At 37.4% G+C, this 18,103-nt stretch overlaps 1 protein-coding gene across 1 annotated transcript in view; it reads left to right on the top strand.

Moving 5' to 3' along the window:
- Window positions 1–18,103, top strand: part of GABRA1 (gamma-aminobutyric acid type A receptor subunit alpha1) — a 324,076-nt gene that overhangs the window by 42,862 nt on the left and 263,111 nt on the right. The window contains exons 3-4 of the mRNA XM_053718584.1: window positions 9,082–9,191; window positions 11,755–11,822. Coding sequence (XP_053574559.1) covers window positions 9,082–9,191; window positions 11,755–11,822 — 178 coding nt within the window. The remainder of the gene's footprint in view (window positions 1–9,081; window positions 9,192–11,754; window positions 11,823–18,103) is intronic.

Genomic DNA, 18,103 nt, shown 5'->3' with positions numbered 1-18,103 from the left:
AATCCGCCTACCAGTGCTCTACACCTGGGATATGGATAGCTGATAGGTGACAAGAGTGAATCTCTGCCCAGCAAATTATTTTTGAAACTTCTAACATCTCTAGGGAACTTCTCGTTCCCCCTTGATGGTTGATGTAAGCTACAGTCGTGATGTTGTCCGACTGAAATCTGATGTACCTCAGAATTGCTAACTGAGGCCAAGCTTGAAGAGCCTTGAATATCGCTCTTAGTTCCAGAATATTTAATGGAAGTAGAGACTCCTCCTGAGTCCACGATCCCTTAGCTTTCAGGGAGTTCCAGACTGCACCCCAACCTAGAAGGCTGGCATCTGTCATAACAATTGTTCAATCTGGCTTGCGAAAGGTCATACCTTTGGACAGATGGACCCGAGATAGCCACCAGAGAAGAGCATCCCTGGTCTCTTGGTCCAGATTCAGTTGAGGGGACAAATCTGTATAATCCCCGCTCCACTGACTGAGCATGCATAGTTGCAGCGGTCTGAGATGTAAGCGTACAAACGGCACTATGTCCATTGCCGCTACCATTAAGCCGATTACTTCCATACCCTGAACCACCGAAGGGCGCGGAATGGAATGAAGAACCCGTCAGGAATTTAGAAGCTTTGATAACCTGGACTCCATCAGGTGAATTTTCATTTCTACAGAATCTATCAGAGTCCCTAGAAAGGAAACTCTTGTGAGTGGGGATAGAGAACTCTTTTCCTCGTTCACTTTCCACCCATGCGACCACAGAAATGCCAGTACTACGTCCGTATGACGCTTGGCAATTTGGAAGTTTGACGCCTGTATCAGGATGTCATCTAAATAAGGGGCTACTGCTATGCCCCGCGGCCTTAGGACCGCCATAAGTGACCCTAGAACCTTTGTAAAGATTCTTGGGGCTGTAGCTAATCCCAAGGGAAGAGCTACAACTGGTAATGCCTGTCTTAAAAGGCAAACCTGAGAAACCGATGATGATCTTTGTGTATCGGAATGTGAAGATAAGCATCCTTTAGATCCACTGTAGTCATATATTGACCCTCCTGGATCAGTGGTAGGATGATACGAATAGTTTCCATCTTGAACGACGGAACTTTGAGGAATTTGTTTAAGATCTTTAGATCCAAAATTGGTCTGAAGGTTCCCTCTTTTTTGGGAACCACAAACAGATTTGAGTAAAAACCCTGTCCCTGTTCCTCCTTTAGAACTGGATGGATCACTCCCATAACTAGGAGGATTCGTACACAGTGTAAGAATGCCTCCCTCTTTATCTGGTGTGCAGATAATTGTGAAAGGTGAAATCTCCCTTTTGGGGGGGAAGCTTTGAAGTCCAGAAGATATCCCTGGGATATAATTTCCAACGCCCAGGGATCCTGAACATCTCTTGCCCACGCCTGGGCAAAGAGTGAAAGTCTGCCCCCTACTAGATCCGTTCCCGGATAGGGGGCCGTTCCTTCATGCTGTCTTAGAGGCAGCAGCAGGCTTTTTTACCTGCTTACCTTTTTTCCATGTCAGGTTTGGTCTCCAGACCGTCTTGGATTGAGCAAAAGTTCCCTCTTGTTTATTATTAGAGGAAGTTGATGCCGCACCTGCCTTAAAGTTTTGAAAGGCATGAAAATTAGACTGTTTGGCCCTAGATTTGGACCTGTCCTGAGGAAGGGCATGACCTCCAGTGATATCAGCAATAATCTCCTTCAACCAGGCCCGAATAGGGTCTGCCCCTTGAAGGGAATGTTAAGTAGCTTAGATTTTGAAGTCACGTTAGCTGACCATGATCTAAGCCTGTATAGCAAAACCAGAATTCTTAGCATTTAGTTTAGTCAAATGAACAATGGCATCAGAATAAAAGAATTGGCTAGCTTAAGTGCTCTAAGTTTGCCAAGTATGTCATCCAATGGAGTCGCTACCTGTAAAGCCTCTTCCAGAGACTCAAACCAGTACGCCGCAGCAGCAGTGACAGGGGCAATGCATGCAAGGGGCTGTAGGATAAAACCTTGTTGAATAAATATTTTCTTAAGGTAACCTCTAATTTTTTATCCATTGGATCTAAAAAAAAAAGCACAACTGTCCTCGACAGGGATAGTAGTATGCTTTACTAGAGTAGAAACTGCTCTCTCCACTTTAGGGACTGTCTGCCATAAGTCCCATGTGGTGGCGTCTATTGGAAACATTTTTCTATAAATAGGAAGGGAAGAGAACGGCACACCTGGTCTATCCTATTCCTTATTAATAATTTCTGTAAACCTTTTAGGTATTTGGAAAAACATCAGTACACACCGGCACTGCAAAGTATTTATCCAGTCTACACAATTTCTCTGGCACTGCAATGGTATCACAGTCATTCAGAGCAGCTAAAACCTCCCTAAGCAACACGCGGAGGTGTTCAAGCTTAAATTTAAATGTAGAAATATTAGAATCAGGTATCTTTCCTGAGTCATTAACATCACCCACTGACTGAAGTTCTCTTTCCTCAGCTTCTGCATATTGTGAGGCAGTATGAGACATGGTTTTTAAAGCGTCAGTATGCTCTGCATTTTGTCTCACCCCAGAGCTTTCTCGCTTACCTCTAAGTTCAGGTAGTCTGGCTAATACCGCTGACAGTGTATTATCCATGACTGCCGCCATGTCTTGTAAAGTAAACGCCATGGGCGCTCTAGATGTACTTGGCGCCATTTGAGCGTGAGTCCCTTAAGCGGGAGTCAAAGGGTTAGTCGGCATAACTTCCCCCTCGTCAGATTCCTCTGGTGATACATTTTTTAAAGACAGAAAATGATCTTTATTGCATAAAATGAAATCAGTACATTTGGTACATATTCTAAGAGGGGGTTCCACCATGGCTTTTAAACATAATAAACAAGGAGTTTATTCTATGTCAGACATGTTTATACAGAATAGCAATGAGATTAGCAAGCTTGGAAAACACTTTAAATCAAGTTAACAAGCAAATATAAAAAACGGTACTGTGCCTTTAAGAGAAACAAATTTTGTCAGAATTTGAAAAACAGTGAAAAAATGCAGTAAATCAAACAAAATTTTTACAGTGTGTATAATAGGCTAACAGAGCATTGTACCCACTTGCAAATGGATGATTAACCCCTTAGTACAAAAAACGGATAAAAAAAAAAATGAAATAGACGTTTTTTAACAGTCACAACCAACTGCCACAGCAAGCTGTGGCCCTACCTTCCCCAATAAACGACTTTGGAAAGCCTTTGGGCCCTTTAGAGATGTCCTATAGCATTCAGAGGGCCTTTGAGGGAAGCTGGATGTCACAGTTTGTAATTTTAACTGCACCAACTGTAACTTTTATACTACAACAGTGGAAATTGTTTCTAGTCAAAATTTAAGCCAGCCATGTGGAAAAAACTAGGCCCCAATAAAGTTTTATCACCAAAGCATATATAAAAACGATTAAACATGCCAGCAAACGTTTTATATTGTAAATATCATAAGGGTATTACCCCTGGGAGTAAGCATGATACCAGTCGTTATTAAATCACTGTATTCAGGCTTAACTTACATTAATCCGGTATCAGCAGCATTTTCTAGTGTTTTCCATCTCTAGAAAAATTATAACTGCACATACCTGATAGCAGAATAAACTGCACGCCATTCTCTCGCTGAAGTTACCTCATCTGTGTAATCCTCTCAGACATATGTGAGAATAGCAATGGATCTTAGTTACAACCTGCTAAGATCATAGAAACCTCAGGCAGATTTTTCTTCTATTTACTGCCTGAGATAAAATAGCACAACTCCGGTACTATTTAAAAATAACAAACTTTTGATTGAAGAAAATAAACTAGCTATATTTAACCACTCTCTCCTACAACGTCCTAGCTTGTTGAGAGTTGCAAGAGAATGACTGGCTAAGACAGTTAGGGGAGGAGCTATATTACAGCTCTGCTGTGGGTGTCCTCTTGCAACTTCCTGTTGGGAATGAGAATATCCCACAAGTAATGGATGATCCGTGGACTGGATACACCTTACAAGAGAAATATAGCCATGAATAATAGAGCATACATAATGTTGATATATAGCAAGTAATCAGATCTGTAATGGGGAGTTATATTTCCAGTAATCCATCACACCTACTATTATATGTTTGTTCTTTGTATTCTTCCTTTCACTGATTTATATTCTTCAATCTGTCCCTCTCTCTCACTATTCATGTTTCTTCCCCCCCCCATCTTCCTATACTTTTTTTATTTGGTTTATTAATTTATGGTCTTATTTGTGGAGCATTATGTAACAGCAGTTGTTAGTCAGAGAACCAGATGCTGCATGCACATATTTTTAAGAGCCTACATTAATAAACTGTAAGCAAGATTACAAGTTGCGGGTTATGAGTTTTCTGCAAGCAATGTCGTCTTTTCGCAATCAATTGCCATTGCGCAGCCATTACGAGTTTTAAAAAATCGCTATTGTGTTCGCTCATTCGCCTTTTACTCAACAATCCTTACCACGCTCGAAGAGCTGTAGTTAACAGTTTTGGGAAACATGAAGGTTTCAAAAATACATTACAAAATACATTTACACTCATATTAAAAGTGTCTAATAAAAAATATTTTAAAAAGAATTTTGCACACAAAACTTATAAGGGCTCAAAGATACAAGATCTTGGGTGTTGCCGACAAAGGGAATATACATTGACATACATACTGTATGTACATAGAGAAGCATGGATTTATATGTATAGACATATGTTTAACTAGGGAGATAAGGAAAAGATTTTACATTACAATCTTATGCACATAAAACAATATCTGAGAAGGATTTTCAAAGCGATATTCGCTTATTGATCTCAAGATATCTAGACATATATTCATATACATATCTCGCTATAAATAGATATATCAGTCTAAAAATAATCACATATATAGAGAATTATTTATTTAGAAATAAATAGAACATATTCCACTACAATTTTTTTTGCAATATGAAATATATATATTTGCATGTACACTTTTCAAGGAGAATACGTCAAGGGCTTTGGGCAACATTAGAGTTTTTGTGTGTTTTTTTTTTCTATTTGTCTTCTCCATTGACTTCTATGGGGAATACAGGAACGTGCACATGATTTGGCTGTTTAGATTAACGCGGCTCAACGCACACGCAAAAAAAGTAGTAAGTAATAGCTGTGCAACCCCAAATGCAAAAAAAACGCACATTGTTTTCACAACTGATTTGCCGCGCGGCTTGTAATATTTCCCTTTGAGTTGTTATGTGGGTGCTATAGCAATAACTAGCCCCTCTCACAGCACCACTGTCCACTGAAAGGCTCTCACCTCCCTCACATATGTAACAGAATCTATTATTGTCTAGCTGTAAAGTCTAATTGCATGATGACTTTGAAAATAGATAGCATTCTATAAATTAATTATACACATTAAAATTAAACTCTAAATTGTTCTGTTATGCACATAACAAGAGTATTTAAGTATGCTTTTTCATTTTGCATAGCTGCTATCATCAGTAAATAGTTTCATTTTACATTTAAATAGCTTTTAGTTCATATTTTGTCAGAAAAAAAGTGTAAGTTAATACTGATAATTTACATGGATGCATGAATGACTACAACAGCCCTTTAAGTAATGCTACTGAATTGTTTTATTCTTAACCCCCCTCCCCCTCATGACCTCATATACAAAGTGTTACACAAATATTCTGGAAGCATATGACAGTAAGTACTGGACATTCACTTTTAACCCCACAATATACATAAGACTATTGAAGTTGTAATATACAAGACAATTTGTACTCAACAACATAAGAGTGAAGGCCAAAAGCCCTTCTTGCAGTATTTCCTGTGCCAGCATGGACACAGGGGGCTATGTTAGAAGGTAATTAGAATAGTAATTATCTGCTACAAAAGGTCAATTTTTCATAATATTTGTGCCGTTAAAGGGACATTAAACTCTAAATTATTGCTAGGGGTAATGATGTATTAAAAGCAAAGATGAGTTTAAGAATAATATGCAGATTTTTTTTTTTAAATTATATAAGTTTTTAAATGCAGTAGAAATAAGTGTAATATTTCAGTCTAAATAAAGTAATTGTTGCTATTATGTTTAAAGCCTGTTATGTTATCTCATCTCTTCCGTTGAGGTCATTTAGAAAAAGTTATAAATAAGCTGCTACAGTAAAAATCACAGTGCAAAAGGTGTCTTTAATTTATATGTGCCATATTTTTCTAGTTCACATTTTTGTCCCTTTAACAAAACAGCATGGATCTACATTAGAAATAATAATAGCTTATTTATCAAATGTGAAAAGCTTTATATAGAGTAATTGGTTGAGTGAAAAGCACCAGAGTCAGAAATAAGTATGTAGAATATATATCCTAAATATAAGACGAATAAGTAGTTTTCCTGAAGGTTTTTAATAAATCAGTGTTTGGTGGAGTCAGTTAACTTGCAGGAGATTATATAGTTTTTGCTTTTAGGCACTGACCACTTTGAAGGAAAAAACCTATAATATAACTTATTTTTTTGCAATATTTAATCAGTTTGACCTTACCATTATATTATCAGGCTATAGATATTACACAATCAAAGCGTATAAAGCCCACAGTGAGGTAGATTACAAGTTGCACAATAATGTTAGCGTGGGACGCAGTACTTAATATCAGGAACTAAATCAATGATGCCCTATTGCCCAATTAATGCAGCTTTTTTAGGATAGGATTTTTTAACGATAGTTGTTTTTGTTTTTTTGAGGGGGGGTTACTTTGGTTTTAGTACAGGGTATTTTAGATGCAAAAGAGCTAATTAATTCAACTAGGGCACTGCCCAACAAATGGCAAAAGACAATTTTTAGAGTAGGATTTAGTGTTAGTATAGGATTTTTAGGGGTTGGCTTTTAAGGGGACTTTATGATAGTCTAATATCTGTTTTATTATTTTTTAAAATGGTAGTGTTTTTTATATTGTGTAACTTAGGGGCGTCTTAGTTTAGGGGTCTTGGGAGGAATTAGCTCTTAGGGGGTTAAGTAGTGTAGGGTTAATATGTTATGGGGTATTGGTGGTTTGAAGGTTAATAGGTTAGGGACAATTTGCAGTGGGGATATTGGTGGTTAGGGGGTTAAGTAGTATAGGGGGGGTATTGGCGGTTAAGTAGTATAGGGAGTTTATTGTGGTGGGGGGTTATGTTGGTTTAGGGGTTAATAGGTATGTTTATTAGGTTTGTGGAAATATTTAAAAGGGATTATTTGCATTGCATTGTTAATGTAAGTGGTGATGCTGTTTGGAATATATCATTAGCATAGTAAAATGCTGTTCTGCAATTCTGAATTCAAACACTGTTCTCAGCCTCTTCCACTATTTCACTGGCTTTCTCGAAATAGTGACAGATTCCTTTTTGAATATTTCATTGCCTCATGGAACTTTTGATCATCGGGGACTAAATGTGTTAACTGTAAGGATTAATATAAATGTTCACAAACATTACAATAAACTATTACACGCATATATACACTGATAAACAAATCATATAAATAAAAATATTTTATAAGGGTTAAAATATATATGATATATTGGTAAATATTCCTAATAGTCTCTGGGTGTAATGGTCTCTGTCTTAGAGTGTGGTCCCACAATCGGGGGTTAGTTTCCAACAGATATAGTTCTATATTCAGTGTGGGGATGATGTTGATTTAGCTTATGGCCATGTTGTTAATCCAGATATGTTCCAAATGTGTGAAAAAACTGAGTGAAAAAACTGTGAGAAAAAATATGTCCTTTTATAGGCAACTGATCACCTAAAGTGCACTTAAAACTTAAAAATCAGAACTATTCCAGAAAACCTTAAAATCTGCAGTCCACAGATAATTTATTTTACCTGCTGTGAAGTGTCAATCTGTGAAATTCTGATAAAAAGTGTGATAAAAATTGATAAAAAATTTAAAAATTGAAGTCAAAAAGGTAAAAAAACAATACAAAGTGAAAAATTTAAAAATGGAAAAATAATTTCAATGTGTAATTTCAAAGTATAGTGTTTTTCCAAAAAATGTGTGTTAGCTCCAAATGATTAAATTATAATCCTTGGTGGTGTCGGTGTGGATATCCCCTCTTAGTGGTGAGAAGAAGTCTGTATCATCCTTTTGTGAAAGATAGGCTGAGAAGCTGCTGATTGGTGGCTGCACATATATGCATGTTGTTATTAGCTTTCAGCTAGCTCTCAGAAGCACGTTGCTACTGCTTCAACAAATGATAGAAATAGACTGAAGCAAATTAGATAATAGAAGTAAACTGGAAAGATGTTTAAAATTGCCTGCCCTGTTTTAATCATGAAAGAAAAAAAATAGGTTTTATGTCCCTTTAAGGATGGAATATACATTCTGTTTGTTGTCTAAATAGATCCAGATTGGGTAAGCACAATTTTCAATAACATATTTTGGTCATGTTACGATCCGGTTGATTGATACCTTCCTGCTGGCGTCCGATTGGCCGTGAATCTGCAGGGGGCGGCGTATGGCTCTCTGCATTCAGCGAGGTCTGTCGGACCTGATCCGCACTGTCGGATCAGGTCCGAAAACCTTTGGTAAATATCCCCCATGGTGACTACATTTAGTAAAATATAAATATACCATATTTTGTTGCATAGGCATAGTTATTTTAAAATTAAAGACTTCATATTATGAATGTATTTAATTTAACTTGCTGAAGTTATCAATGCTATATATCTGCATATTATGCAGCTTGTCTCTAAATATGTGCACTGTATTCAATTACACAACAGTATCCTGGTAAATATTATATTGTTCTTGGGGTAGGGGCCATATGGCATGGGGTTATATGCACTACAAGTAGATATGCATTATCTGTAAGAGAAATATCTTCCTTTCATTATGATCTACAGTATTTAGGATAATCAGATATGTTGATTAAAAGGGAAATGGCTGAGCATTTGAAAGGCTCATTTTTGTTGCAATTGCTTTGGAATGACAATCTGGCTGCACAGAAGAGATTGTGTGTCTCTTCATCAGCATAAGCAAAGCTAAGGAGATTTTAGAATTAATGATGGTAGGATTGTGTTTGGCTTAATTCTTAATAATATGTATTTTTCAATGTACTGCCATTTCAGCTGTGGACAGAGCACAGAGGATGAGATTAGAGACAATACCACAGTGTTCACAAGAATTCTGGATCGTCTCCTCGATGGATATGATAACCGTTTAAGACCTGGATTGGGAGGTTTGTAACAGAGCATTTTCATTATTATGATTTTGATTTACCACATGGGATTTTACACTTGCTCTGGAAATTGGATAGTGAGAGTTTCACAAGCATGACTTTTAAATATGAGCAAGAAGAAAGAGATGGAGTACTGGAGCCAGGGTGCCAGTGCAAAGTAGGGTTTATTCAAGCTGTTAGCAGTAGGTCTAGGAAGCACCTAATAGCTGACGCGTTTTGCGCATGAGCACATGCGCTTCATCAGAGATACATATGTCAGTATACTCAGCAAATAAAATCTAAAGGAATATAAGCACAAAACTATAAGACTAACCAGATCTACAAAAAAGATTAATTTTAAATGAATAATTTTACTGTATCAGGAATGAATGTATTGGACAACACTACAGCTGATGTCAAACTTTTATAGAATTTAAAGAAAAAAATATCAAAAAGACAAAGCCACTGGAAACAAAATACACAAATAAATAAATAAATGCATAAATATTAGAAATAAAAGGTAGATCTAGTAGATCTAGTTGATCAATGAATATATAAATTACTAACAAAGAACATTAAAAACCTTAAAGTGTACATAATATAAGATACAGTATGTGTTGTATGTGAAAATAAATTATTTTCTTTTTTTCTTGTGTTTAATTTTTTTACATATAGTTGGTACACAGATATGACTGCCTTAAAGAGCCATTATAGTAAAAAAAATGTTGGTTAGAGCATGTAATTTTAAGTCGTTTAATGCTGTGGGGTCGATTTATGATGCAGCGGATGCTGCTTCCAACCCACTCCGCCTTAAGCGGATGTTACGAAGCAGCGGTCGTAAGAACGCTGTTCCTTAACTCATCCAGCACCTCTAAGGTGGCAGACAGCTATCAGCCTGATTGGATACAATCGGGTTGATTGACCCCACTGCTAGTGACTGATTGGTTGTGAATGTGCAGGGGCCAGCATTGCACAAGCATTTTACTAGAAATGCTTGTGCAATGATAAATGCTGACAGCGTATACTGTCGGCATTTATCGATGTGCAGCGGACATAAATAGCTACTGCGGATCATGTCCACCTGCACATTGTTAAATCAACCCCTATGTGACTAACCCCTGAAAAGGGGTTAAACTCATAGTAGAAGTACCTGCAGACCACTGCTGGACCCAAACAAAAACTGCTGCCCATCGAGCCAGAAGATAGTCATAACTTCTTGACATCATGAAGTTATTGTGTTTCTTGTGTTTATAAATGTATTGATGTTAAAAGGACAGTCAACACCAAATTGTTATTGTTTAAAAAGATAAATAATGCCTTTACTACCCATTCCCCAGCTTTGCACAACTAACATTGTTATATTAATATACTTTATAACATCTAATTGTCTGCCTGTTTCTAAACCACTACAGACAGCCTCTTATCACATGTTTTTTTATTAGCTTTTCACAACAAGAGGCTACTAATCCATGTGAGCCATATAGATAGCATTGTTCTCTCTCCCATGAGTTGTGGATAACACAGCACTAATTGGCTACAAGGGAAGTCAATACATAAAATAACCATGTGATCAGGGGGCTGTCAAAAGAGGCTTAGATACAAGGTGATCACAGACGTTAAAAGTATTTTAATATAACCATGTTGGCTGTACAAAATTGGGGAATTGGTAATAAAGGGATTATCTATCTTTTTAAACAATAACACATTTGAAGTTTATTGTCCCTTTAACTTTAAAAAACAAACAAACAACTAAATATTTCTCACTGAAACATTATTTAGGAGGGTAAAATATTCAACTTTTTTTTAAGTTTAATTTTTATTTGTATGCCATGTTTTAATGGCATCCCTAATGTGAAGAGGTCTTTACTCAAAACTTAAAACATTGTCAATGAATATGAGGATACTGGCTTTATTATTTTATTGAATTTACAGATTACGCACCACAATACATTGTAAATACACAATATGTGTGTTTACATTCCTGAATTAGCAATTGAGACAGCAGATAGATTAGAGAGTAATAACAAACACAGAATAAAGCTTACAAGGTCAACACAAGGGAATACTGAGCAGTAAGCAGGGGGTAGAAATTAAGTTATATGTAGGTGGATTATGTGGTTTCATTACAGGAAGTTGGGGAAACATAAATGCTGACAAGATGGTTTTATCGCAGGATCAATAACCTGACACTTGTAATGGTTAGTTAGTTATTGTGCACCCTTAAGCTGGCGAAGCACAATAAATTAGGGCTCTACTTCTATTCTAGCCCTTAGTGTAAATATTTTATTAAAGTGAGGTCAGTATTGGGGACTGCTGTGCACCATCTGCCACCTACATTTTTCATTGTACAAGTAAAATCTTGTGTATCCCCTCCCCCTGATCTGCTTGAGAGAGAGATTGGAGCTTGTCAATCTTTCCAGTCAAGCACAAAATTTTATGCACGAACCCACCTTGTAAAGGCTCGGAAGCTCTTTTCACATTTTTATAAATGAAGGATCTATATAGGTATTGGGAGCAACGTTAATACCAATAGATATTATAAAGACTGTGTAATAAATAACTTTCCTATTTTCTGATTTAACAGAACGCGTTACTGAAGTAAACACAGACATCTTTGTCACAAGTTTTGGCCCTGTTTCTGATCATGATATGGTAAGTACAAATTTGCCTTACCAAATACATACTACATTCATTCAATATTAATCATGGTCTATTTGCCAAGAGAAGGAAAAAATATATTTGCATATGGTAATAAAATTGGGAAAAAATGTCTAATTATACCTTGAACGTTTGAGCATATTATTATTCTTGTTCTTTTTTTATGTATCATTGTTGACCTATATTTTCTGGTATGCTAAACATTTCTAATTACCTAAGATAGTTCATGCCTGTGCGGTACCACAGATAAAATGATAAATGACATCACTATCATTTGGTCAATGAGACGCAGGGCCTATCTATCAAGCTCCGTATGGAGCTTGAAGCCCCGTGTTTCTGATGAGCATTTAGGCTCACCAGATATTGCCGCAATTGATTGACACCCCCCTGCTAGCGGCCAATTTGTCCACGAATCTGCAGGGGGCGGTGTTGCCCCAGCATTTCACAAGAGCTGCTGGTGCAATGCTGAATGCGGAGAGCGTATTGCTCTCTGCATTCAGCGATGTCTGACGAACATGATCCGCTGATCGGATCATGTCGGACAGACACATAATAAATAGGCCCCACTGTAATTTCACTGGAAATAAATGCATGTTGCCTTATAAATATTATTAAGGTATTTAATATATGATTTAATTATAGAGTTACATTTCTAATGCAGTATTTGGCTTGCCTGAAACAATGGTTGACCTGTCCGCCACCTAAAATGTGGCAGATTGAAATCATCCCGATCTGATCGTGATGATTTACAGTCCCTGCTAGTGCAATACTTGTGCAATGTTAAATGTGTACAGAGTATGTTGTCCACTCGCAGCAAGATCCCGCAGACATGATTCTTGGTAGCGAACTATGTCCGGTCGAATTTTCATTAATGGAACTCATAATATTTAAATGATCACTGTGGGGCATTATTTTCTTTGTGCATTCCATTAATCATATGGTATTTTAAAGGGGGTAATACAGAGTGAAAAGGAGGATGACGATTCACCCTCTAGAGGTGCGCTATGTGTCAAGCAATCCGGATCCCAAACGATAGACGAAGATCGTAGGCTGCTGTCTCGGACAATCCAAAAACGACCAAAAAACTCCTAGATAGGAACAAAGAGGCGCCAATAGGGTGATAACATAAACACAGAGTCAATATCAGCAAGAGACAGTGGAAATACAGACGGAAAGGCACTAAGTTGTGCCAGAAACAGCAGACCGGGACCTATTCGTCGCCCGGCAGACAAACATTCGGCAATAATCCCCAGGACATCACGTGGGGTCCTTCGACCAATCAGGTAAGGAATCACGTCCACACCTTACTCCGGACGACAAATCGACCAATCAACAGTCAGCCTTGGCACACAACTCTCTTCTCTGGGAACCACAGCGGTAAGACCATACTCAGTGAGTATTTAGCAGGGACGACGAGGCGAATGGCGCTGACATCCAAAATCCACCGGACACAAGGAACTTGATAAAAGATTCACAGGAAAAGAACTCCAAAGGGGTATATTTAAAACAATTTATTAAAAGTTTTAAAAGAAACCAGCAACGTGTTTCTCGGCTGCACAGAGCTGTTTCATCAGGCTATAGTAATGTTTTACACACACTTGCTGTATAAATACCCCTCTAGACCAATAAAATCGCAGCTTTTTTGAGACACTCCCCTATTACAAACGATGTCATATCACCAATTCACATAATAAATGTCTATACAAATTGGTGCTAATTATTAGCAGTTCATACCATTACAAGACAAATGTGATATCAGTGATAGTTTAACACACATTGACAAAACAATTTGATCATATCTAAACACAGTCTATAATAAACCCATTCTCAAGGTACACTAGCTATTAGGGCTGCAAGATTTTATAATCCTCAAAATGTCATAGATTTAATAAACAATAAAACAGATACAATTCTGATACATATTTGATGGACAATACATGATAATTATAATACAAATTGTTTTAAGATCACTCCCATAGAACATATCCCTAAATCAGATTTCTATAACCGTTTTTTTAGACTCAGACAGAGAGAGACCTTCTGGATATATAGACTCCAGACATTACATTCAGTTGGTCTCAACATGAACATAGATTTGGCAGCTTTCCACTAACCAATTTAACAATAATCTTCAATTTGTTTTAATATTGCATTTATTTTTCTCTGGTTATGGCAGTTTACAAATGTTGGTGAGAACTTGTGAGTGATCTACAAAACAGAAAGACAGATGCGCCACATGGCCCAATATTGTTTGTTCAACACAGTGAATATGATTTAGTTGTGTCGATGCAAACTCACAATTTAGGGAGCACTCCAGTTAGTGCAATAGAAGCAGTCTGGGATCAATCACAGTCACCCAGCAGACCGACCTCTTGGATAGGAAAGATTAATCTGTGATAGAAATACAAAGAGACACAGTGGTGCCTATATGGCCTAGTACAGTTTGGACCCAGGAAATAGTACTGTGTATAGTTGGTAGTGTACTCACATTTGGTAAAGCATCTTCAGTGATGCTAATCAAGCAGGATGGGATCAATACGGTCACCCAACAGACTATGACAAGGTTCCCTCAGGAGGCAGTCAGCAGAAGTCCAAGGGACCAAAATTGGTCCAAATAATGAACAAAAGCACAAAAGCAAGTATTTTATAAAAAGTAATATACTTTACTATTTAAAAAGAGTAAAAACAAGCGACGCGTTTCTCAGCAAACAAGCTGTTTCATCAGGCTTATAACATATAACTAAAACACTTGCTATTTATAACCAACATTTGTATCAGCTTAATTTGACACAATAACTTGTGAGTATCTACTGTCTGGATATAAAAGGGTTTGTGGATATTTTCATGTTCTCTTATAACAACAGTATTGATATCAGCGTTGATATCATTTTTTATGTCTGAAAGTCTTTCATGTTTATTAATTCTATTGTGGGTTTTTAAAATTGCCTATGGGATGATAAATGTCCTTAGCAATATTGGAGATATGCTAATAACAATATTATCATGTATTGTCCATCAAATATGTATCAGAATGGTATCTGTTTTATTGTTTATTAAATCTATGACATTTTAAAGATTATAAAATCTCGCAGCCCTAATAGCTAGTGTACCTTGAGAATGGGTTTATTATAGACTGTGTTTAGATATGATCAAATTGTTTTTCCAATGTGTGTTAAACTATCACTGATATCCCATTTGTCTTATAATGGTATGAACTGCTAATAATTAGCACCAATTTGTATAGAAATTTATTATGTGAATTGGTGATATGACATCGTTTGTAATAGGGGAGTGTCTCAAAAAAGCTGCAATTTTATTGGTCTAGAGGGGTATTTATACAGCAGGTGTGTGTAAAACATTACTATAGCCTGATGAAATGGCTCTGTGCAGCCGAGAAACACGTTGCTGGTTTCTTTTAAAACTTTTAATAAATTGTTTTAAATATACCCCTTTGGAGTTCTTTTCCTGTGAATCTTTTATCAAGTTCCTTGTGTCCGGTGGATTTTGGATGTCAGCGCCATTCGCCTCGTCGTCCCTGCTAAATACTCACTGAGTACGGTCTTACCGCTGTGGTTCCCAGAGGAGAGAGGTGTGCGCCAAGGCTTACTGTTGATTGGTCGATTTGTCATCCGGAGTAAGGTGTGGACGTGATTCCTTACCTGATTGATCGAAGGGCCCCATGTGACGTCCTGGGGATTCTTGCCGAGTGTTTGTCTGCCGGGCGACGAATAGGTCCCGGTCTGCTGTTTCTGGCACAACTTAGTGCCGTTCCGTCTGTGAGTATTTCCACCGTCTCTTGCTGATATTGACTCTGTATTTTAAGGAGCTGTATGCTAAATAATTTGCACATGTTGGTGTCAGTTTATCAAACTGGCAATTCCTCTTAGTAACCTGGGAAAACAATATTTATGTTTGAATAATTTTTATTGGTTTGAAGTAATGAACAAATACAAAAACAAAAATACCTTCCTCTGCATCGAACTCCACCATCTCGGGTTCCAGAGATTAGGTTTGTGCAATAACATTTCTGTATGACAAATGATTAGATTCACAAACTTTATAACATTCTATTCATATCTGGCTAAATTTAACTAGCTATGTAATCTCAGCACTTGTAGAATAATAGTAGAGTCCTGTCGTCTTTTGACATTAATGACACTTAGTCCATTCATTTTCTGTGCTGATAAGTAGACTCTCTATTGGAATAGCATACTCTCAATATCCAAGTATAACTCCACCTGTTGCTGAGCTATGTTTAAGCTTTCACTGCTTCCAGTACTAATCATTCTATCTCTAAATAATGTAAGCCGAGATAGTCTAACATCAGAAAAAGATAAGTATATGGGAGGCAATACAGAAAAGGGCAATAGGGGTGGGGAAGGGAAATGACGACATATCGTATTTTGTTTTTTGTTATTTGTACATCGGTAGATAAGGGTTTTTATATTAGTAGTAACCACCTTAGGTTACATCTCCCGCTAGTCCTATATGTCTAGTGCTCATTTAGTTATCCAGTAATACCATACCGCTTGAACGACTTCTTTATTATCAAGAGTATGTGATGCCAACTCATACATATTATATGTGTATTGGATTTTATTATATATCTCTGTCCAGATTGGGCTACCTGTTTTCCAATGTCTAGCTATGCAAGTCCTTGTGACTGTGCATATTATCCTAATAAATGTGTTAATATGTTTATTAAATCTATTTATGGGTATATGTAAGAGAGCCTGTTGGATTGTTAGATCTATAGTCTCATTCAGGATTTGACTAAGAAAGAAGGATAGTTGTTTCCATATCTCTGTAATTTCTCTACAGTCCCACCACATATGCCTGTATGTTCCAATTTCTCCGCAACCTCTATAACAGAGGGCATTTCCCTGTTTATGCATGTGAGCCGTTCTTGTGGGCGTCAGATACCAACGGTGTATGGTTTTAGTGATATTTTCTTTGAGGTCTACACTTATAAGCCCTTTTTCTGCATTTTGAAATATTGTTTCCCACTCTTTAATATCTTTACAGGTAAGTAATTCTCTCTCCCACGCCAACATTGTGGAGGATTTTGTAGTTATCTGTGAAGCCTGTATGGCTACGTATAAGATAGAGATGGTATGTTTGTTACGGCCTTCTGATTTGCATAGAGTTTCTATTGGTGTGATGTTACTTTCTCTTGGGTTTCTCAGATATGACTGAATAGCCGACCGTGTCTGCAAGTAAATGTACCAGTGTAGTTGTAAGGGATTTAATTTCGTCTGAAGTTGATTAAATGAAAGTGTGTGTCCGCCCACCATAAAGTCTGCCACCCTATATAGACCTTTATTTTCCCATTTCTGTAGCTGAGCCCCGAGATCGTCGGGTAAAATATATCTTATCGGGATGTATAAAGAATATTGTGGCATGAGGTTGTATTTGGCTCTTGCCTTTTTCCAGGTGTTTACTGTGAGATTTGTAGTGTACGGTCTAGTGGTTTCCTTATTGTTCTGTGGACTCCCGGGGTCCCAAATAATTGCGTCAGTCTCGCCCCAACCACCCAATGTTGCTTCTAGGGTAGGCCAGATAGTCTCATTGTTTCTCTTTAGTAGTAAAGTGTCTTGTGCTAATCTGGCCGCAGTGTAGTATTCTGTTAAATTAGGGGCCCCGATACCTCCCAGTTGTTTATGTCTGTTCAAGATTGCTTTCGCAATTCTGTTCGTTTTGCCACCTCTAAGGAACACTAGTATGTCCTTCTGCAGCAGCTCTAGGTCTGTTTTCGGAATTTTAATAGGCAGGGTTCTGAAAAGATACAATATTCTCGGTAAGGCAGTCATTTTCACCGCAGCCACTCTACCCAGCCATGAGAATCTGTAGCTTCTCCATTTCGATAGGTCCTGTCTGATTTGTTTGAACAGTGGGATATAATTTACTTTATATAATTGCGAAGGGCAAATGGGGAGATGAACTCCCAGGTATTTTAGAGAGTGTTTCATCCATTTAAAGTTAAAGTTTGATTCTAATAGTGTCTGAATCTGTCTGGGTATCTCAATGGGGAGAGCTTCGCATTTCTCTGCATTTATTTTAAATCCCGAAATGGCCGAAAAGGTCTCTAGTGTTTGGTAAAGATTAGGCAGTGATATTAGGGGATTCGTCAAAGTCAGTAGTATATCGTCCGCAAACAGGGCTAATTTATATTCCGTCTTAACAGTCCTAACTCCCGATATGTCTACTTGTGAGCGGATTTTGGCGGCTAGAGGTTCTATACATAGAGCGAAGAGTAGGGGAGACAACGGACACCC

Source organism: Bombina bombina, chromosome 6 (assembly GCF_027579735.1).
Source record: "Bombina bombina isolate aBomBom1 chromosome 6, aBomBom1.pri, whole genome shotgun sequence".
NCBI classification, from domain to species: Eukaryota; Metazoa; Chordata; class Amphibia; order Anura; family Bombinatoridae; genus Bombina; species Bombina bombina.
This window is presented reverse-complemented; position numbering and strand designations above follow the sequence as displayed.